Source organism: Colius striatus, chromosome 14 (genome assembly GCF_028858725.1).
Source record: "Colius striatus isolate bColStr4 chromosome 14, bColStr4.1.hap1, whole genome shotgun sequence".
Taxonomy (NCBI): Eukaryota; Metazoa; Chordata; class Aves; order Coliiformes; family Coliidae; genus Colius; species Colius striatus.
Genome location: NC_084772.1, coordinates 20,238,775 through 20,259,424, shown reverse-complemented (window position 1 = coordinate 20,259,424; position 20,650 = coordinate 20,238,775). Strand labels below are relative to the sequence as shown.

General features: G+C 62.3%; 2 protein-coding genes and 1 long non-coding RNA gene across 6 annotated transcripts in view; 1 reads left to right on the top strand and 2 right to left on the bottom strand.

Annotated features, from left to right (window-relative positions):
* Window positions 1–10,738, top strand: part of GSE1 (Gse1 coiled-coil protein) — a 100,464-nt gene extending 89,726 nt beyond the window's left edge. For 3 of the 4 annotated variants that reach the window (XM_062007177.1, XM_062007176.1, XM_062007179.1), the window contains 13 exons: window positions 651–832; window positions 992–1,189; window positions 1,934–2,125; window positions 2,234–2,556; window positions 2,930–3,254; window positions 4,856–5,430; window positions 5,848–5,960; window positions 6,600–6,870; window positions 6,984–7,097; window positions 7,231–7,596; window positions 8,419–8,694; window positions 9,026–9,129; window positions 10,030–10,738. In XM_062007177.1, the coding sequence (XP_061863161.1) occupies window positions 651–832; window positions 992–1,189; window positions 1,934–2,125; window positions 2,234–2,556; window positions 2,930–3,254; window positions 4,856–5,430; window positions 5,848–5,960; window positions 6,600–6,870; window positions 6,984–7,097; window positions 7,231–7,596; window positions 8,419–8,694; window positions 9,026–9,129; window positions 10,030–10,164 (3,174 nt within the window). In that variant the 3' untranslated portion in view covers window positions 10,165–10,738. The remainder of the gene's footprint in view (window positions 1–650; window positions 833–991; window positions 1,190–1,933; window positions 2,126–2,233; window positions 2,557–2,929; window positions 3,255–4,855; window positions 5,431–5,847; window positions 5,961–6,599; window positions 6,871–6,983; window positions 7,098–7,230; window positions 7,597–8,418; window positions 8,695–9,025; window positions 9,130–10,029) is intronic. The other variant, XM_062007178.1, reaches the window with a different exon arrangement.
* Window positions 10,739–11,097: 359 nt separating this feature from the next.
* On the bottom strand, window positions 11,098–16,559 carry GINS2 (GINS complex subunit 2). Its single transcript, XM_062007180.1, has 5 exons — window positions 16,426–16,559; window positions 15,407–15,521; window positions 14,946–15,045; window positions 13,239–13,365; window positions 11,098–12,724 (listed from the first exon to the last, which is right to left on the bottom strand). Exons 1-5 carry the CDS (start codon window positions 16,513–16,515, stop codon window positions 12,599–12,601), a joined length of 558 nt encoding a protein of 185 aa, XP_061863164.1. The 5' UTR covers window positions 16,516–16,559; the 3' UTR covers window positions 11,098–12,598.
* A 1,385-nt stretch (window positions 16,560–17,944) lies between these two features.
* LOC133626744 (uncharacterized) lies at window positions 17,945–19,949 on the bottom strand. The gene is made up of 3 exons (XR_009819744.1): window positions 19,923–19,949; window positions 19,760–19,848; window positions 17,945–18,572 (listed from the first exon to the last, which is right to left on the bottom strand). It is a non-coding gene; the product is annotated as an uncharacterized LOC133626744 (long non-coding RNA).
* Window positions 19,950–20,650: the final 701 nt, after the last annotated feature.

Below are 20,650 nucleotides of genomic sequence, written 5' to 3'. Positions count from 1 at the left end.
AAATATCATTTGGAAACCCCCCTGTGCCTTGCCAGGGGTCACCCCCTGAACTCCCACACCCTGCAGGGTCCCTCGTCACCCTGAGGCAACCCCACTTGTGGGGGGTCCTTCCCCAGTTGCTGTGGGCATCAGGAGGGAGCAGGCTTCATCCCAGTGCCAGGGATGGGGAGCTGATGGCAGACAGTGAGGGTGCTGATGCCGGCCTGGCTGTGGGGTCTGGGAGGTGCTGAGCTGACCCCAGGTTTATGGGGGTGCTGAGCTGACCCCAGGTTTATGGCCACTATTAAAGGGCTGCTGGCTTTCCGTGGCCCTGTCTATAACCTCCCCAGATGTTTAATAGCTCTGATGAACAAAGTGACCTGTAAATGTGCAGACAGGTACGGTCTGTCCTACCATCAGCACTGCCAGTGTACCCCCCTTGTATAACCCCCCTGGCCCCTCAGCCCCTCCATCCTTTTGACAGCCTGGGTGCAGGAGGATGCTCTCCCAGATGCATCTCCCCTGGGTACCAGAGCAAACCAGAGGCCCTGTGGGTACTCTGGGGACCTGCCAAGCCTCTCAGGGTTGGGGGACAACAGGGCCCCCCACACCTGACAGTCCCTGCTGTCCCCTCATGCCCTGCTCAGTGCTTCTCCCCCTTTGCCTTGCAGCAAGAAGCAGGGTCTCGAGGCAGCAGCAGCAGCAGCGGCCGCGAGCGTCTCATCTCGGAGCCCCCCCTCACGCAGGAGAAAGCTGGGGGCCCTGCTGTCCCCTCCCACCTCCTGGGGACCCCCTACTCCTTCGGGCTGCCCCCCAGCTCCGTGGTCCAGGACTCCCGCTTCCCACCTCTCAAGTGAGTCTGGTGATGGTGGAGGGAGGGATGGATGGGTCAGGGGGAATGTCGCAGGATGCAGGACATCCCCTCTGAGCTCCAGTCCCTCTGAGCATCCCAGGAGGAGGTGACATCTCCCCCAGGGGACAGGGTGTGACGGTGACCATCTCTCTGCCCCAGCCTGCAGCGGCCCGTTCACCACGTGGTGCCTCCCAGTGCCGTCACCGAGGATTACCTGCGCAGCTTCCGGCCCTACCACACGGCCGAGGACCTGCGCATGTCCTCCCTGCCTCCCCTGGGCCTCGACCCTGCCACTGCTGCTGCCTACTACCATCCCAGCTACCTGACACATCACCCCTTCCCGCACCCTGCCTTCAGGTGAGCATCGCCCACGGGCCTGGGGTGCTGCCTGGGGGGCTGCCAGCAACCAGAGAATGAGATGGGGGCGCTGGGGAGGTGGGAGCCTAATGGTTAGGCAACACTGAGGGCTTTTCCCAGCAGAAGGCAGCCCTTGTTCAGCCTGGGATCACTCCTGAGGGGTGAGCTTGGGAGTTCCAGAACTGAGGCATTGGTGAGGCTGCAGCTCCAGGGCTGTGTTCAGTGTTGGGCTCCTCACTCGCTGTCAGAGGGACACTGAGGGGCTCCACAGCTGGGCAGGGGAGCTGGGGAAGGGGCTGGAGCACAAGGGTGCTGAGGAGGGGCTGAGGGAATGGGGGTGTTGAGCCTGGAGAAGAGGAGGCTGAGGGGAGACAGCAGCACTCTCTGACAGGAGGCTTCAGGGAGCTGGGGGTCAGGCTCTGCTCCCCAGTAATGAATGACAGGGCAAGGGGAATCAGCCTCAAGTTTCCCAAGGGGAGGTTGAGATTGGAGCTGAGGCAGAACTGTCTCCCTGAGAGGGGTGTCAGCCCCTGTGCCAGGCTGCCCAGGGAGCTGGGGGAGTGCCCAGCCCTGGAGGGATCCCAAAGCCCTGGAGCTGAGGTGCTGAGGGCTGTGGGTCAGTGGTGGGCTGGGCAGGGTGAGGGGAGGGCTGGGACTGCAGCAGCTTCAAGGACTTTTCCACCTGGAAACGCTCCATGGTTGTGTGATCCTTCCCCATCCCACTGAGCATCCCCATCTCCCCAGGATGGACGAGTCCTACTGCCTGTCAGCACTGCGATCTCCCTTCTACCCGCTGCCAGCGCCGGGCTCGCTGCCCCCTCTGCACCCCTCAGCCATGCACCTGCACCTCTCGGGGGTCCGGTACCCCCCCGAGCTCTCGCACTCCTCCCTCTCGGCGCTGCAGTCCGAGCGCATCTCCAGCCTGGCCGCAGAGAGGTACGGGGGGAACCGGGGCCGGGGCTGGGGGGTGCCACGGTCAGGGCGGCCCAGGCGGTGCTGACAGGCGGCTGGGGGATGGGGTTCTCTTTTGGCTGTTCTTTGCAGGCTGCAAATGGACGAGGAGCTGCGCCAGAGGGAGCGGGAGCGCGAGCGGGAGCGGGAGAAGGAGCGCGAGCGAGAAGCCGACCGGGAGCGGGAGAAGGAACGGGAACGGGAGCGAGAACGGGAGAAGGAGCTGGAGCGAGAGCGAGAGAAGGAGCGGGAACGGGAGCTGGAGAGGCAGCGGGAGCGCGCCCGGGAGAAGGAGCTGAGCATGGTGAAAGCCATGGAGGGGCCCTTCCTGCCCGTGGCCGAGCTGCACGGGCTGCGGGGGCTGGCGGCCGAGGAGCGGGGCAAGCCGGCCGAGCCGCTGGGGCCCGGCAGAGCAGGTACCGTCCCCTTGGCAGCCTCCCCTTCCCCCTCCAGATGGCAGAGCCCGGCGGGTCGTGGCCCCGGGAGGTGGCCGGGGAGGGAGCCGGGCTGTCCCGGCTGCCAGCTCGCTTTGCCAGGAGCCCAGCTGCCGCGGCTCCCGCAGAGCCGGCGCTGCCTGTGCCATCTGAGCGGGGCCGGCACCGCGGCTGCCTGGCAGCGGGGCTGGCACCACACAGGGCTGTGGCTCCGGGTGCCTCCCGCCCGGAGGGGTGCTGGGGAAGGGGGGTCCCCACACCCCAACGTACCCTGATAGCCAGCAGCCCGCCGCGGGTAGCCTCCCCCCGCTCTGTTCCCACGCCCTGACTCTCGGGCACCCTCTTCCCGACCCAGAGAAACTCAAGGACTCGGTGCTGCCGACGCCAAAGCCCATCCAGCACCCGCTACACCCGGCGCCCGCCTCCCACCACCCCGTGCCCAGCCTGATCCCCAACCACAGCGTCTTCCCGCTGCCCGGCAGCAGCGCGGCCACGGCGCTGCTCATCCACCGCACCAACGAGGAGGAGAAGTGGCTGGCCCGGCAGCGCCGCCTGCGCCAGGAGAAGGAGGATCGGCAGTCCCAGGTCTCCGAGTTTCGGCAGCAAGTGCTGGAGCAGCACCTGGACATGGGGAGAGCCCCGAGCCAGCCTGAGCCCGAGCACCGGCCCGAGCACCCCAGGTAGGATGCTGCCAGCCCCTCTGCAGGGATGGGTATCCCAGGTAGGGATGCTGCCAGCCCCTCTGCAGGGATAGGCACCCCAGGTAGGGATGATGCCAGACCAGCTCCAGGGATGGGCACCCCAGGTAGGATGCTGCCAGCCCCTCTGCAGGGATGGGTATCCCAGGTAGGGATGATGCCAGACCAGCTCCAGGGATGGGCACCCCAGGTAGGATGCTGCCAGCCCCTCTGCAGGGATGGGCACCCCAGGTAGGATGCTGCCAGACCAGCTCCAGGGATGGGCACCCCAGGTAGGACGCTGCCAGCCCCACTGCAGGGATGGGCACCCCAAGTAGGATGCTGCCAGCCCCACTGCAGGGATGGGCACCCGAGGTAGGGATGATGCCAGCCCCGCTGTAGGGATGGGCAGCTCAGGTAGGATGCTGCCAGCCCCTCTACAGGGATGGACACCCAAGGTAGTATGCTGCCATCTCTGCTGCAGGGATGGGTATCCCAGGTAGGATGCTGCCAGATCAGCTCCAGGGATGGAGCCTCCCCCTAAAGCCCAGTTCCATTTCTCCACCTTGCAGCCTTGTGTTACGGACAGGATTTGCCCCACAGCTTTGTGTCCCCGTGAGCTGGCTCAGGCCACGCTGGGCAGCCAGCGTGCCGTAGCCGTGCCCCTCGCTGCCAGCCGGTGCTGGTGCCAGCCAGGCCGGCTGTGCTGGCAGTGCCGGGTGGTCTCTGTGCCCGACATCTGCGCGGCGGCGGGCGCTGAGCCCGGGAGGTGGCCGGGGGCCAGTGGCCAGGGGCCAGGTGCTGCCCAGGCACCGCTAATTGCAGCTCCCAGCCGTGCCACGGGCGGGGAGGGGAGGGAGGGGGATGTCCCGGTTTGAGGGGGCACTCGGGCAGTTTGGGGTGGCACAGAGGAGTGTGCCTGCATCCCCAGTGCCAGGGGCTCTCTGTCCCCCTCCCATCGCTGAGGGCTGCAGCAGCTCCAGCTCATCCAGCCGCCTGCTCCCTTTGTTATTTAGTTGTGGGCATCCAGGGGATTAGAGCGGCTCATCAAGGATAATAAGGAGCTGATGAAGGGTGGCACAAAGGCGAGTGCCTGCTGCAGGCTGCCTTCCCCCTGTGCTCCAGAGAGGAGAGAGCAAGGTCACCCCACAAGCCCCATCCTCACACTCGTGGCTGTGGATCTGAGGGCAGGGGGAGGGACGGTTCCCAGGGGCTGCACTTGGAGGCACCAGAGCGGAAAAGTGTTAAACGCACAGCCTGGGCACATGAAATATTGATGGCACTGAGGGGCTGGCTGCACTGGGGAGGGTGCCTTTGCTGTGGGGCTGTGCCAGGACTCAGGGCTTCCTCATCCCCACGGTGGGCAGATGGACAGATCCGAGCCTGGGGTCTCCTGCACAGTGCCCTGGGGATGCAGCCCTGGCACTGCCTGGGAGCAGCACCTTGGGGTGGTGGCACAGTAGAGGAGAAACCTGGCAGCCCCACACGCACAAACCCCTGCAGGTGGTCCTAACCACTTCATTTCCCCCTCCAAAGCTGCCTGGTGCCAGGCTCTGCTGCCAGGGTCGACCCCTCACCTTCCCACTGCTCTTCTCTCCCCGCAGGTCGGGATCGAGCCGCCACGAGCCGAGCGCCCGGGAGGCGGGGCAGCACTTTGGTGGGCCTCCCCCCCTCATCTCCCCCAAGCCCCAGCACCACCCCGTCACCACGTCCCTCTGGAACCCCGTCTCTCTGATGGAGACCCCCCCCGAGCCCCCCCGGCGCCTCCCCGAGCCCCACGGCCTCCACGGCCACGCGGCCCCCTTCGAGCCCAGCCGCCAGGGCATCCCCCTGGTGAAGGTGGAGAGGGTCTTCTGCCCCGACAAACTGGAGGAGGGCACGAGGAAAAGGGATGCCCTGGAGAAATACCCGCCAGGCCGGGAGCCCGGCGGCCCGGAGCACGGCAGCTTCACGCACACTCCTTTCCTCGCCGAGCTGGAGAAGTCCACGCAGAGCATCCTGAGCCAGCAGAGACCCCCGGCAGCCCCCTTCGCCGAGCCCAAGCCCAGCTCCCCGTACCGGCCGCCGCCCCGCGCCCACGACCCCATGTACATCTACGACGAGTTCGTGCAGCAGCACCGCAGGCTGGTCAGCAAGCTCGACCTGGAGGAGCGCCGGCGGCGGGAGGCTCGTGAGAAGGGTGAGATGTGGGGGGCTGCCCCGTGCTGGGGACCCCCTCAGCATGGCCCCGGGGTGCTCTGGGGCTGGGGATGCCGACTGAAGCCTCCGCTATGGTGCCCAATTAATAAGTGATGACCTGAGGCTAATGAGCGGCCTTTGAATATGAGAACGGTGTGGGGGGAGAGGGAGCTGTCACCCCCTAGGCTGTGCCCCACTGACGCCCCTGCTGAGCCCCCAGCACCCGGCCCAAGCGATGCTGAGCAGGGATAGAGGGACAGGCAGTGGAGGGGGGACAGGGCTGTGCTGAGTTATGCCCCCGCCACTACCGCTGGGACCCACGGGGGACCCCCATTGCTTCCCCTCCAGCGTCCTGTCCCACTGCCCCAGCACTCTGCTGTCCCCAGTGGGCTCCCCAGTCTCACCACAGCCTCTGCAGGTTACTACTACGACCTGGATGACTCCTGTGACGACAGCGATGAGGAGGAGGTGCGGGCCCATCTCCGCTGCGTGGCCGAGCAGCCCCCGCTGAAGCTGGACACGTCCTCTGAGGTACAGCCGGCCCTCCCTGCACCCCTGTGCCCCCTCCCTCGGGGAAGCAGCCCCTGCTCAGGCACCAGCTCCCAGAGCATCAGCAGGTCAGGGATGGGGAGGAGGCCCAAGTGGGCAGCAGAGCTGGGGAAGGGGCTCTGGAGCACAAGGGGCTGGGGAGGGGCTGAGGGAATGGGGGTGTTGAGGCTGGAGAAGAGGAGGCTGAGGGGAGACAGGAGCACTCTCTGACACTCCCTGACAGGAGGCTGCAGGGAGCTGGGGGTCGGGCTCTGCTCCCAGATATAAGTGATAGGACGAGAGGAATAGGCTCAAGTTTCTCCAGGGAAGGTTGAGGTTGGAGCTGAGCTTTTGAGCTTTTCCCTGAGAGGGTTGTCAGCCCCTGTGCCAGGCTGCCCAGGGAGCTGGGGGAGATCCCAAAGCCCTGGAGCTGAGGTGCTGAGGGCTGTGGGTCAGTGCTGGGCTGGGCAGGGTGAGGGCAGGGCTGGGACTGCAGCAGCTTCAAGGGCTTTGCCAACCCAAGTGATTCAGTGATGCTGTGGGCATGGGGATGGGCACACGGATGTGGATGGAGATGAGGATGGGGAGGAGAGTGACCACTCAGGTGCTGACCTTGCTGTTCTCTCCCCCTGGCTGCCCCAGAAGCTGGAGTTCCTGCAGCTCTTCGGGCTCACCACGCAGCAGCAGAAGGAGGAGCTGCTGCGGCAGAAGCGGCGCAAGCGGCGGCGGATGCTGCGGGAGAGGAGCCCGTCGCCCCCCGCGCCGCTCAGCAAGCGCCGCACGCCCTCCCCGCGCCTCCCGCTCTCCACACGCTACAGCCCCGACGACATGAACAACAGCCCCAACTTGGAGGAGAAGAAACGCTTCCTCACCATCTTCAACCTCACCCACATCAGCGCCGAGAAGAGGAAAGGTAACAGCCGTGCTCTGTGCCCGCTGGGCTGCTGGAGGGGGCCGTGGGGAGGGGGTGTCCCGCCTGGGGCCCTGAGCTCACTCTGCTGAGCAAGAGGCTACACTAAACCTCAGCTTCCCATGCTGCAGACAAGGAGAAGCTGGTGGAGATGCTCCAGGCCATGAAGCAGAAGAGCACGCCGGCTGCCGTGGTGGTGAAGAGCTCCCCGCGGGACAGCCCCAGCGCCGGTAAGGATCCGTCCCTGCTGCTCCCCTGGCGAGCAGCCCCTGCCTGGCAGCACGGGGTGGGCACGGCTGTGCCTTGTGGGGGGCACACAGAGCACCCCCTCAGCAGCTGATTCCTCTCCTCCTGTGCCCAAAGAGCCACCAGTGCCGCCGCTACTGCTGGACGCTGACAAGCCCGTGGGCATCGCGGTGTCTGTGCCGGAGAAACCAGCGGAGCCGGGCAGGTTGGAGCAGCTGAGACCTCAGGAGCTGCCAAGGGCCAAGGAGGCGGCTGGCACAGCAGGGGACAAGCCCCGGCTGAGCGACGGGCACCCCGGGAAGAAGGCGCTGAGCATCCTCAGCTACGTCAGGGGCCCCCTGCCCAAGGACATCCCGGTGCCGCTGTCCCACAGCATCAACGGCAAGAGCAAGCCCTGGGAGCCCTTCATCGCCGAGGAGTTCGCCCACCAGTTCCACGAGTCCGTGCTGCAGTCCACCCAGAAAGCGCTGCAGAAGCACAAAGGTAACGCTGGGGATGGGGGCAGCAGCCCCTGGGGGGTGGCAGAGCCCCTCGGTCGCTCCAGCCATGATTGGCACTGCCAAAATCCATCAGTGACCTCGGTGCTGGAGCATCCCAAGGGCTCATCGATAGAGGGTGCTGGGCTGCCCAGTAACGAGTGACAGGACAAGAGGAAACATGTTCCACTTGTCCCAGGGGAGGTTGAGATTGGAGCTGAGGCAGAACTGTTTCCCTAGAGGGGTGTCAGCCCCTGTGCCAGGCTGCCCAGGGAGCTGGGGGAGTGCCCAGCCCTGGAGGGACCCCAAAGCCCTGGAGCTGAGGTGCTGAGGGCCAGGGGTTAGTGGTGGATGAGGCTTTGTTGGGGGAACAGTTTGACTCCAGCAGGGCTTTTCCAACCCAAATGATTCTGTGATTCTATGATAACACAGTTTCATCCCCCCTGACACATTTATTTCAGTAAGTGAGGGAAATAAAGTTCCTCCAGGGCACAGGCAATGATGGAGACCCACAGGACATGCTGCACCCCAAAAAGGGCCTGGAGGGTGGGGGAAAGAAATGAATACCTTGAGAGGAGCATCTTCTGGGGAGGGCAGGAGTGGGGTGGGGGTGCTGGGAGGCAGTGAGGGGTGTCAGGGGGCAGTTAGGAGTGCTGGAGGGAAGTTAGGGGTGTCAGGAGGCAGTGAGGGGTGTCAGGAGGCAGTGAGGGGTGTCGGGGCGGTTATGGGTGCTGGAGGGCAGTGAGGGGTGCTGGGGGTCAGTGAGGGGTGCTGGGGGCAGTTAGGGGTGCTGAGGGGCTGTCAGAAGGCTGACACTCGATGCCTTCAGGAGGGACGACGGCGCTGACAGCGGAGCAGAACCACAAGCTGGACGCCTCCATCCACTACAACATCCCCGAGCTGCAGGCGCCCAGCCGCCTGCCCCCACCCCACAACGGCACCGCCGACGGGCCCCACCGGGCCCTGCCCACGCTGCCCCGCGACTCTGCCTCCGAGGAAGAGGAGGAGGAAGAGGAGGAGGAGGAGGAAGAGGAGGAGGAGTTCCCCAGGCCCAAGTGGCAAGGGATCGAGGCAATTTTTGAAGCGTACCAGGAGCATATAGAAGGTAGAGGGGGGGTGCTGGGGATCGGGCTGTGGAGGGGGAAGCTCTCATGTTGTGCCTCAGTTTCCCCGGGTGGAAGCTCCCCGGGCTCACTGGGTGGGATGGGAGGTGCTGGGGGGCTGTGGCCGTGCAGGAGCGGCACAGCCAGGGCGCTGCTGCGCTTCCGTGTGCGTGGGACTGTCACGTGTGGGGGCTGCCCAGAGGCAGCTGGAGGTTCTCCACGGGCAGAGCAGGGGCTGGGGAGGCTCTGGCAGGGGCTGGCATGCCGTGGGGGCTGGGGCACGCTCCTGCTCAGCACCCTGCTCAGCACCTTGCTCTCTCTGGGGCCTTGCAGAACAGAACCTGGAGCGGCAGGTGCTGCAGAGCCAGTGCCGGCGGCTGGAGGCACAGCACTACAGCCTGAGCCTGACGGCAGAGCAGCTGGCACACAGCATGGCGGTGAGTGGGGCACACTGACAGCCCTCAGCCTTGCCACTCACACCCCTGCCATACCCCACACTGTGATACCCCCTCCCCTGAGACACCCCATCTCTGAGATACCCTTCCCTGTGATACCCCATTCTTTGCAGTACCCTCTCCCTTCCCTCCTCCCTTGCAATCCCCCTTCCCCTGGGATACCCCATCCCTCAGATACCCCTCCCCTGACATCCCCTGCGATACCCCCTCTCCTGCGATACCCCCTCTCCTGTGATACCTCATCCCCTGCAGTACCCTCCCCCTTCTCCATCCCTTGTGATACCTCCTCCCCTGAGATACCCCATCCCTGTAATCTCTCCTTCCTCTCTGAGATACCCTATCCCTGAGATCCCCTCTCCTTTGTGATACCCCAACCCTGAGATACCCCATCCCTGTGATATCCCATCCCTGCAATCCTCCCTCCCTTAAGATGCCCTATTGCTGAGATACTCCATCCCTGAGATACCCCATCCCTGCAATCCCTCTCCCCTGAGATACCCCATGCCTGTGATACCCCATCCCTGTGGTACCCCTTCCCTGCAATCCTCCCTCCCTTAAGATGCCATATTGCTGAGATACCCCATCCCTGCAATCCCTCTCCCCTGAGATGCCCCATGCCTGTGATACCCCATCCTTGTGGTACCCCATCCCTGCAATCCTCCCTCCCTTAAGATGCCCCATCCCTGCGATCCCTCTCCCCTGAGATACCCCATCCCTGACACACCCCTTCCCCTGCCACAGAGACCCCATCTCTCCAATACCCACCCCTGCAGCCCCCCCCCCCCAATCCTCACACACCCCTCCCCCTCCCTCCCCCCCCAGCACCCCTCAGCGCCCATCCCCGCGGTGCTGGGGCGGTGCTGAGCCCGGGCCGTCCCACAGGAGCTGAGGAGCCAGAAGCAGAAGGTGGTGTCGGAGCGGGAGCGGCTGCAGGCGGAGCTGGAGCACCTCAGGAAGTGCCTTTCCTTGCCGGCCGTGCAGTGGGCCAGGGGGTATTTCAAGGGGTACCCCAGGTGACGTCCTTGGGCCAAGGCCCCATCGTTAGAGTCTAGAAATGAGAATCTATTTTATTACCTTGAATATTTAAAAGTATTTTTCACTGGGAGGTTTGAAGCTAAAAACAAAAACCACAAAAAAAAAATCACAGAGGGAAACAAAGAGGAGGAAAAAAATAACCCAACGAAAAAAGGTGTTTGGGAAGGAAGGAAAGGACAAAATAACTCGAGAATGTGCCATGCATGAAGCAAAGGAGGAGGGGGAGGGTGACAGAGCCCCTCCTGGCCTGCCCCAGCACCCCCCTCCCCCGGGGACAGGGCAGGATGGTCCCTCCCCCGCAGCCACCCACCCTCTCTCCAGCTCCCTTCTGGGGCTCGTTTTTCATTCTCTTTCTTTTTCAATGGCAAAGACTCCACGAGGACAAACACTAAAAGCTGGAGGAGCCCCGTGGGTGGGGGGAGTGGCCAACGAGAGCTCCCCTCCCCTCTCCCCCTGCCATCCCCCCACCCACCCCCCTAAAAAACAACCCACCCCTCCCCGGGGGCTTCCCCTGGGAATGCACTTCGCTGTCAAACAATAAACTCGATAAACTGCTTGAAGGTACCTTCTCATTGCTGGGGGGTGGGGGGTGGGCGGGGAAAAGGGGGCACAGAGACACGGTGGGATCCCCCCCCTAAGGGAGGAGGGTAAGGGGGGGATGGGGGATGTCACCTGGGGCAGAGCTTTGGGGTTGAACAAGTGTCCCACCCCCCCAAAAAAAACCAAGACCCAAGAAGAGGTGCTTCAGCCTTGTACTGTGTAAATATATTAAAAGAAAGGAAAGTTTTGTATGTTTTTATGACTTTAATTATTGTTATAAAAAGCTTGCCTTTTTTTTAAGATGGTTCTGCTTTTGGTTTGCCTTTATTTTGCACCCTCCCCCCCCCCAAAATCCTTCCCCACCCCCCTCCCCTCCCTGGCCTTAATTTCCTTTCCTCTTGGTTGTTTTCTTTCCCTTGGCAAAAGGATTTAACAGGCTGTTGAGTGTTTGTGCTGCTGCTGCTCAGGACAGAGACTGAAGTGAAAGAAGTTAAACAGACAACATCCAACCCTCCCCTCCTTCATTTTCCAAGGTGGGGGGCTGCTCTTTTCCCACCTCCAACATCCCTGAGGAAGCTGAAGCTCAGCCCTCCCACCTCCCTCAGCCCCTGGGCTTTGGGGTTGTTGTGTTTTAACCCTTTTCTGTTGGGTTCTGGGGCTTTTCCTGGGCAGTTGAGGGGGGGTCACAGCACTGGGGAGGGGTTCCAGACACACAGGGAGGGTTTGGGCTGGGAGGGGCACTGGGGTGGTTTTGTGTGTCACACACTCCCCCACAATCCTGAGCCCCAGGAAGCAGCTCCCTGCCCACACTGGGTCCCTCTGGGGGGAAGGGGGTCAGGTTTGGTACCACATGGTGCCATTTTTAACCCAGATTCCTCAGGGAGGCTTTTTTCAAGGATGTTCATGTTCCAATTATTGATTAATGATGAAATTCCCCGAGACCCCCTCACAGCCAGGGAAGAGGTGACTGCTGGCTGCTCTACATTCCCTCCTTGCCCTGAACCCCTCTCCCTGCCCCCCCCAGTGCCTTCACCTAAACAAAACCCCAAACCAACCAGATTAAAAAGCAAAAATGCCCTTGTGACAGAACTTAGTCTAATCTTTGTGAAATCCCCCATTGCCTTGGCAGCCTCTGGCCCAGCCCCTTTCATCTGAGCACTGCTGCTGCTCACCTCAGCCCTTGCCCTTTCCTTTCCTTTCCTTTCCTTTCCTTTCCTTTCCTTTCCTTTCCTTTCCTTTCCTTTCCTTTCCTTTCCTTTCCTTTCCTTTCCTTTCCTTTCCTTTCCTTTCCTTTCCTTTCCTTTCCCTTTCCCTTCCCTTTCCCTGCTCTAGGGGTTGAAACACCAGCAGCAGCACCTTCCCTGGGCAGGAGCCTGGTGCTGGAGCAGCTCCTGGCCTGAACCTCTCTCCTCACTATCACCTTTTTCTGGACCAATTTCCCCCCAGTTCTTCCCCCAGAGCAGTGGGGCTGTTGGGAAAGGCAATGCAGAGCCCATGAAGGGCTGGGAAAGAAAACCAGACACAAACCTCCCCCCAACTGCTCAGCCCCATCTCTCTCATTCCTGTTCTCACCCAGGGGGCTGCAATCAGCTGGATATTACACATCAGCCTGGCTCTGGAGAGGGGCAAAACCCTTTCCTTTTGTCCTTGTCCACAGAGCAGATGGGCAGATGGAGCCTTCTCCCAGCAGAGCACAAACCTCTCCCTGCCCCAGCATGGGAGGCTGGGACAGAAATGGAGCCGGCTGCGTGTGGCCTGTGCTGCCCTCAGAAGTTCCCTCGGGGAAGTACAAGCGCCCGGAGCTCTGTGTGGGCAGAGGGAGAGGAGCCGGCTCCAGCCGCTGCCCTCTGCTGGGAAGGGTTTTGGGGGGCGGTTCTCAGAAGTCCTGGGACTGGGCACCCTGCCCAGGCTGCAGGTTGCTGCGGAGCTTGTACATCTGGTCTAAGGCTTGAGTGAGGAACGTCCCGGTCGTGTTGATCTCCATCAAGGTTAAGTTGTCCAGCTGAAAGAGAAGGGCTGATGGGGTGAAGCTGGAACACAGAGAGTTCCATTTAAACATAAGGAAAAACTCTATGAGTGCTGAGGTGAGGGAGCCCTGGCCCAGGCTGCACAGGGAGGGGGTGGAGGCTCCTTCCTTGGAGGGCTTCAAGACCCACCCGGACACGTTCCTGTGCCCCCTGAGCCAGGGGAACCTGCTTTAGCAGGGGCTGGGGCTGCAGCAGCTCTGCAGGGCCCTTCCAACCCCCACCATTCTGTTTCTATGATAAGACAGCAGAGTGTGGGGCAGCAGCCTGGCTGAGGAGCTGAGGGAGCAGCTCTGCACCTCCCTGGTGACACACCCTGCTCAGCAGCAACAGGAGCCCCATTTCACACAGCCACAAAGCCAAGTCTCAGCACATGCCTCGAGTTCCCAAGAGCCATCCCCACAAGCCAGGAGGGAAATAACCATGCAAAGACCCCTCCCAAAGAGCAGCAGCATTGGTTAGGAGCAGCTGTGGGCAGGCAGCAGCCCCCACCTTGGCGTGAGCCTCCTGCTGCCGGATGAAGCTGTCTGCTGACAGCCTCAGCTTGGCCACTCGAGTGTCCCACGTGTCCTTCACCAGAGTCCGGATCTCATCAGCTTTGGGGATGTTGTCTGAGGCACTGCAGAGAGAGGAGGGAGGACAGGGACAGGCTGTGAGGGACTGGTGTGTCCTGTCAGCTCCTCTGAGGCAGGAGCAGGAACAGTTTACTACAGAAGGGAGAAAACAAACCCCACCCAACCTGCAACTCCATATCCAAATCCAGCCTGGTGCTGCTGCTGGGATTGCTGGGATGGTTTATTCACCCAGGAATGCTCAGCTCTGCTGCAGCAGCTGCTGCTCCTCGTTACAGTGCTGCTGCTGGGCAATGGCTCAGCTGGCACAGGGGCACAGAGGGGCAGGAACCCTGCCAGAGCAAGGAGCTGTCTGAGGCTTGTGGCTCTGGCAGGGGGTGTTAAGGTGCCACAGCCTCCAGGGAAGTTGATTCATGAGCGTCTTGAGAGAGCTGAAAGGAACCTCCTGGGGTTTACCAAGGGCAAGGGCAGAGTCCTGCAGCTGGGGAGGAACAAGCCCAGCACCAGCACAGGCTGGGGGTGACCTGCTGGAGAGCGGCTCTGGCAGAGGGACCTGGGAGTACTGGTTGGTAATAACCTAAACATGAAGCCAATGGCAGCCTGGAGCATCAACAAGAGTGTGAGCAGCAGGTCAAGGGAGATTCTGCTCCCCCTCTGCTCTGCCCTGGTGAGGCCTCATCTGGAGTCCTGTGTCCAGTTCTGGGCTCCTCAGCTCAAGAGAAGACAGGGAGCTGCTGGAGAGAGGCCAGTGCAGGGCCACCAAGATGCTGAGGGGCTGGAACGTGTGTGAGGAGGAAAGGCTGAGACCTGGGGCTGTTCAGGCTGGAGAAGAGAAGCCTGAGCTCAGGGGCACCTCAGCAACACTGACAAGTACCTAAAGGGTGGGTGTCAGGAGGATGGGGTGACTCCTTCTGTGGTGGCCAGTGGCAGGACAAGGGGAATGGGCACAAGCTGGAACACAAACAGTTCCAATGGGAAAGGAGGAGCAAGTCCTTTGGTGCTGAGGTGAGGGAGCCCTGGTCCAGGCTGCCCAGGGAGGGTGTGGAGGCTCCTTCTCAGGAGGTTTACAAACCCACCTGGACACATTCCTGTGCCCCCTGAGAGAGGGGAACCTGCTTTAGCAGCAGCTCTGCAGGGCCCTGCCAGCCCCTAGCACTCTGGGATTCTATGAGCCAGAGCTGAGCTGATCACCCCCCAGCACCAAGGGCTGAGTCAGGAGAGTCTGTGCTGAGGAACACACCAGCCAGCACATTTTACAAGTGAAATGCCTCAGCAGGCAGGAGCTCAGGCTTGGAATATCCCTGCTCTCCTGCTCCTCAGACTGGGGACAGAGGAGCTTTCGTCCTGAAGGAGAGCCAAAGCAGCAGCCTGGAGGGTTTTAGCTGCTGTGCAAGTGCTCCCCCACACTCAGCAGTGGCACAGCCCCAGTGAGTAGCCCCCGGCACAGGCAGCCCCCAGCCCACTGACACACAGAGTCACCAGGAGAAAAAAGGCTGCAAGGAGCTCTTGGCAGGCTGAGAGATAAACCTTCTCTCTGCTGCCACTCTCCAGGGCTGCTGCCAGCCAAAGCCTGAGGGCTGGGCTCTGCCAGCACGTACTCAGGGGCAAAACCTTCCCTTTTACTCACTAGTTTAACAGCAGCTTTGTGAGCTCCATGTAGTAGGGGCTGGGCATGGGGGTGAAGGTCTCCTCTTTACGCTCCTGGTCCCGGATTTCCTCCAGCTTTGCTGAAAGACAAACCAGGGATGGTGAGACTTTGCCAGACCTGACACTGGGCAGGAATTAACCTCCCTAGGAAAGCCCTGCACAAGCCTTGTGAGATGTGCAAATGCTGCCCAGGAACACTAGCAGCCAGTCCCAAAGACAAGTGTCAGTGCTGAGGCTTCAGCCTGAGCCTCACTCTTCCTCCTCTCCAGAGCAGCACAAACACCAGGCTGAAGGGGGAGGATTACAGTTCCAGAGGTGGAACATTAGATCCCTCTCTCAGGGTTATTTTGCTGTATTAAGCCTCTCATTAACAGTGAAAACCAGAGCTGTTTTCCCTTTGGTGTTGCCACTGGAGCCTGGGGCTGAGGCTGCTGCTCTTACCAACATCCATCCACTCTGGGGGAACCAGCCGACACTTCTGCCTCTGCTTCAGGTTAATGGCCAACCAGACAGGCACCTCCACTGGCAAACCAGGATTGAAAGGGCCCAGGTCTCCCTGGAACACGAATTGAAGGCAAGAGTGAGGCAGCAGTGAGGGCTCTGACACTGCAGCCCTTCCCTGCTGGGTGGCTGAGCCCTGGGGCTGGTGCCAGAGCAGCACCAGGGCCTCTGGGACCCTCCTGAGACACCTTCCTGGGACATCAGGGGTCTGCAGGGGATTTTGAAGAGCCCAAGTCAAACAGCATCTGCATTTCCTCCTCTTTCCCCCTCTCCCCTGAGAAGCCACAGCTGATGTTTGCATTTTCTGTTGCACAGCAGCTGCAGCCACAATCCCCCCTCTCCTGGGACACAGCCCCTGCGCTGAGGCACTTCCAGAGGCACAGAGCAGCAGAGCACAGCTCACAGCACAGGGGCCCAGGGGCTCTGCACCCATAAACCCAGCCCTCAGCCAGGGCTCAGGGGCTCTGCTGCTCCCTGAGTGATGGGGTGGTCACAGCGCTGTCCCCTCCCAAAGCTCCTGGGGAGCTGCCCTTTCCCTCTCTTAACCTGCTCCTGCTTATCTCAGCCCCTGATCCCCAGCCCCTGCCCCCTGATCCCCCTTCTCAGCCCCTGATCCCCAGCTCCTGCCCCACAGCCCCCTCCTCAGCCCCTGCCCTCCATCCTCAGCCCCTGATCCCCAGCCCCTGCCCCCTGATCCCCCTCCTCAGCCCCTGATCCCCATCCCCTGCCCCCTAAACACGCTTCTCAGCCCCTGATCCCCAGCCCCTGCCCCCTGATCCCCCTCCTCAGCCCCTGATCCCCAGCTCCTGCCCCACAGCCCCCTCCTCAGCCCCTGCCCTCCATCCTCAGCCCCTGATCCCCAGCCCCTGCCCCCTGATCCCCCTCCTCAGCCCCTGATCCCCAGCCCCCTCCCCACCCCTCCTCAGCCGCCGCCGCCCGCACGCTCGGGCCGCACCGACCCCGATGAGGTGGATGCGGTCGAGGCTGAAGTTGGGCACGATGGTCACCAGCTCCTTCTCGGCCAGGAACTCCGCCTCGGCCGGCTCCATGGCGCGCGCGGCCCGGAAGCGGCGCCGGGCCCCGTCCCGCGGCCTCCCTGCGCTCCTATTGGCTGCTCGGCGCCGAGGCCCCGCCCACAGCGCGCCGCTTCCCGCCCCCTGGCTCGTTTTCGCGGTCTGGGCGCGGAGGCGGGGTCTGGTGCCGCTCGGAGCGCGCTGATTGGCTTGTCACGGGCGGCGCTGGTCGGTCATTGGTTAACGGTGGCGCATCCCTTTAGGATTGGCTGACACGCCTCCGGCGGGAGGGTCGGGCCGGTGGCGGAGGGACCAATCGCGATGCGCTCTCCGGAAGCGCTCGGCCAATCATCGCTCAGCGCTTGTTGCCCGGGTGCGCGGCGGGGCTCCCGCCCTCCCGCTCTCTGCGCATGCGCGGGGCAGCCCCTCACTGCTGCCCCCTGGCGGCCGGGACAGGCAGCGCCCGGCGGGGCCACGCGGCGGGTCCCGGGGCTGTGGGACGGGGTCTGGGCTGCGGAGGGTCTCTGGGCACTGACCCGCTGCCAGTGCTCCCTGTGCAGCCGCCCGCCCGCCCCTGCCCGTCCTTCCCTCTCTCGTCTGCACGCCCTCCAATCCCTCCATCCCTCCATCCCTCCTATCCATCCTCCATCCATCCCTCCCTCCATCCATCCCTCCCTCCATCAATCCATCCATCAATCCCTTCATCCCTCCTATCCATCCTCCATCTCTCCATCCATCCATCCCTCCCTCCCTCCCTCCATCCATCCTTCCATCCATCCCTCCCTCCATCAATCCCTTCATCCCTCCTATCCATCCTCCATCTCTCCATCCATCCATCCCTCCCTCCCTCCCTCCATCCATCCTTCCATCCATCCCTCCCTCCCTCCATCAATCCCTTCATCCCTCCTATCCATCCTCCATCCATCTCTCCATCCATCCATCCCTTCCTCCATCCATCCATCCCTCCCTACATCCATCCATCCTTCCATCCCTCCTTCTATCCATCCCTCCATCTCTCCCTCCCTCCTTCCCTCTCTCCATCTCTCCCTCTATCCATCCCTCCATCTCTCCCTCTCTCCATCTCTCCCTCCCTCCATCACTCCCGTCCCCCCCGCTGCCGCCCAGCCCAAGCCGCCGGTACCCGCCGCTCTGCCCATTCTGGGGGGGCTGCAGCCCATCTCTCTGCTCACCATGGCAACAGAAACACACCCCCACACCCCCCCCAATGTCAGCAGTGCCAGCTCCCCCTCCGGTCCCCGAGCACCCATGGGAGCGACTCCCACCCTTCAGCTGCGAATTGTTCCCAGGGTGCCGGGCCCCGGGGACCCCCCTGACCCTTCCCCGGGGGGCGGCAGCAGGAGGGTCCCGTCCCCCCGCCCCCGCCGTTAACCGAGCAGCCCCCCGCCGCTCCGCTCTACAAACGGCTCCGCCACGCTGCGACTCCACTCGCGTGTCTTTTGCCATCTGCTGCTGTCATTAAAACGTTCCGTTTCCATCTGCTTTCCCGCTGCCGCCTCTCCCGGGGCCGCCGCGCCGCGGGGAGCATCGTCCCGACCCCCGGCCCCCGCCCCGGGACTGCTCGAGCCCGTTTTGCGGCTCAGCCCAGTTCGTTTCCCCCGCTGATCCCCCCAAAAGCGGCCGCTCGTCAGCTCCGGGGGGTGATGCCGCTGGGGACGGGGTGTCCGGGGAGGAGACACAGCCAACGCGCTGCTCCAGCGGCACAGCCCCGAGGACAAACCGGAGCCCCGGGGGTTTATTCACGAGGGCACGAGCCCCCGGAGGCTTTAGGAACGGAGAGCAGCGGCAGGCGGTGGTGCCCGCAGCCGCCCGTGCGCGGGTCCCCCCGCGTGTCCCCGGGACGCCGCCCCGACGGCCGCATCTCCGGCCGGGCGCAGTGGGGACGGACCCTGGCGGTGCTCAGCACCGGCTGCAGGGGGCTGAAATCCCCCCGCCCCGGGCCTCGCGGGACAGCGCGGAGCCCGTGGGGGTGGGCGGCGTGACGATGATGGACGGCACGTGGAGACGCTTCTGGTCCGGGGTCGCCGCCGGGCTCCTGTCGCCGCCGCTGCCGCCGTTCACGCACGTCTTCAAGCCTGAAGAAATGCCGGGGGGGGGGCGGGAAGGAGAAGCTCAGGCACAAGGGCTGCAGCCTTCCCCCCCTCCCCGCTCTCCCCCCGTGCCCAGCTCAACCCCTTACGAGCCACTAGAGAATCCACAGCCCTCCCAGCTGCAGCCTCGCCCCTCCTTTCGTCCCTGGATTTTGGGGTGTCCGCGGCTTCCACAGCCCCTCCCTCTCCCCCGTCCCCCTCCCCCTGCCTGGGCCCCCCCGGGGAGCAGATCGCTTTAATCTGCCTTTGTTAATCAGCAGCAAAGCCCCGCGCGGCGCAGGCGGCAGCCGCGGAGGTTTCGGCTCTTCCCGAGCAGGAAAATGCCCGGAGGGGACAGACACTGATATTTTTAATCTCTTTTTAATTAAAGATAAAGCCCTTACGCAGAGAGCTGCAAAAGACAAGGGGTAGGGGGTGGGGGGGCTTGTCTTTTCTCACAGTCTCCGAGTTCGATGAAGGGTCTGCAGCCTCGGGGGGATGTTTTAGGGCTCTACCTTGGATTTAGGGCAGGATGGGGACTGCCTCAGTTTCCCCTTTTCAGTCACCCCGTGTTGGGCTGGGGGAATGTGTGAGACCCCCATATCCCTCATCCCCACCTGCAGCATCCCACACACGGGGAGGGGACACATAGGCCACCCACCTCACGTAGGGTTTGGGCTTGGAAAAAGCCAGTGGAGAGGTAGTTCTACATCTCAGAGAGCGATGCTCATTAGCTCCTGTCCCTAATGACCCCGAGGATGATTAATAAGAGCTGCTCTGGGGTCAGCACTGGGATGCAGAGCTAATGGGAGATGCAGCATCCAGCACAACGAGGCCAGGAGCACTAAAAGCTCCCACTTCCCTGTCTCTGCAGACATCCACATCACCATCCCCAGCCTGGCTCCATTAAGAACATTCAAGTGAAGGGGAAAACAGTAGGATAGAAAGCTCCTGGGCTGGGGAATATTCCTGGGAGGAGCAGAATAATGAAGGATGGTCAGGGTGAGCCTGGAGGCCAGGAGCTGGGGTACCCTGAGCATCCCATCCATTTGCTTTCCCACCTCTAAGGAACCCCCACTCAACTTCTTGAGGGCTGCCATCAACCTAAAGATGCTCAAACACCACCAACCCCCACTCCTCCATGTACAACCATCCCCCAGAGCTGCCTTCCCAGAGCACCAATCCCACTGTACCTTTCAGGCAGGACAACTTGACCCCCATGTTCTCATCCTCTCAGCGGGACACAGCTCCCCAGTGCTGCCGCCAGATCCAGCTGCTGGTGCTGCAAAAGAGAAAGGGACTTGGTGGGAAGTTGTAGGAGGGAGGAGAGTGAACTCAATGTCTCTCTCAAAGCACCTTTACGTGTGTGTGTGTCTCTTGAGGCACCCAGGCATAACAGGAAGCATGGCTGCTCCGTAGCAAAACCCCAGCTGTGATGTCACAGCCTCCCAGTGACTCAATCTCAGCCCCTGAGTTTCAGGAGGAACTTTTTGGGAGGGTGGAGAATGGACTGGGGAGAAGGAGAAAGGGGGGAGGGTGTCCTCATCTCAGCTTTTCCATTCCCAGTGTTAGTGCTGCAAATATTTGCAGGCAAGAAGGTGATGAGCAGGAGGAAGGGGGTTGTTGTTTATGTCCTTGATGTTGCTTTCAGAGCAAACCCTCAGCCCGTGTGCAGGAAACAGAGGGATGTTGTGCTGCAGCGTGGCTGAGCTGAGGGTGCATTCACAGGGAAGGTCCTGTCCTGCTCTGTTTGGGCATCCTGGACACCTGGAGAGCTTTCAGGTGGATGATTCCCACGGCTGGACTTTTTTAACAGCTCAAAATTACGCTGGGCAAAAGCCTCTTTCAGTAGGAAGCCTGCAGCCCTCCTGCCCACAGCTGCTGGGAATAGCTTATCAAGGGTCACTGACTCATTGTGGGGCCTGCAGGAAGCCAAGCAAACCCTCTGCTCCCCATGCCCAACCTGCACTGTGGCTTTACTTCACCTTTACAAGTGGTCCTGGCTTGGGCAGGCAGTGGCTAACGAGGGGATGCAGGAACTTGCCATGGCTGGTTTGAAATCTGCCTTTCTCACCAGCTCCTCA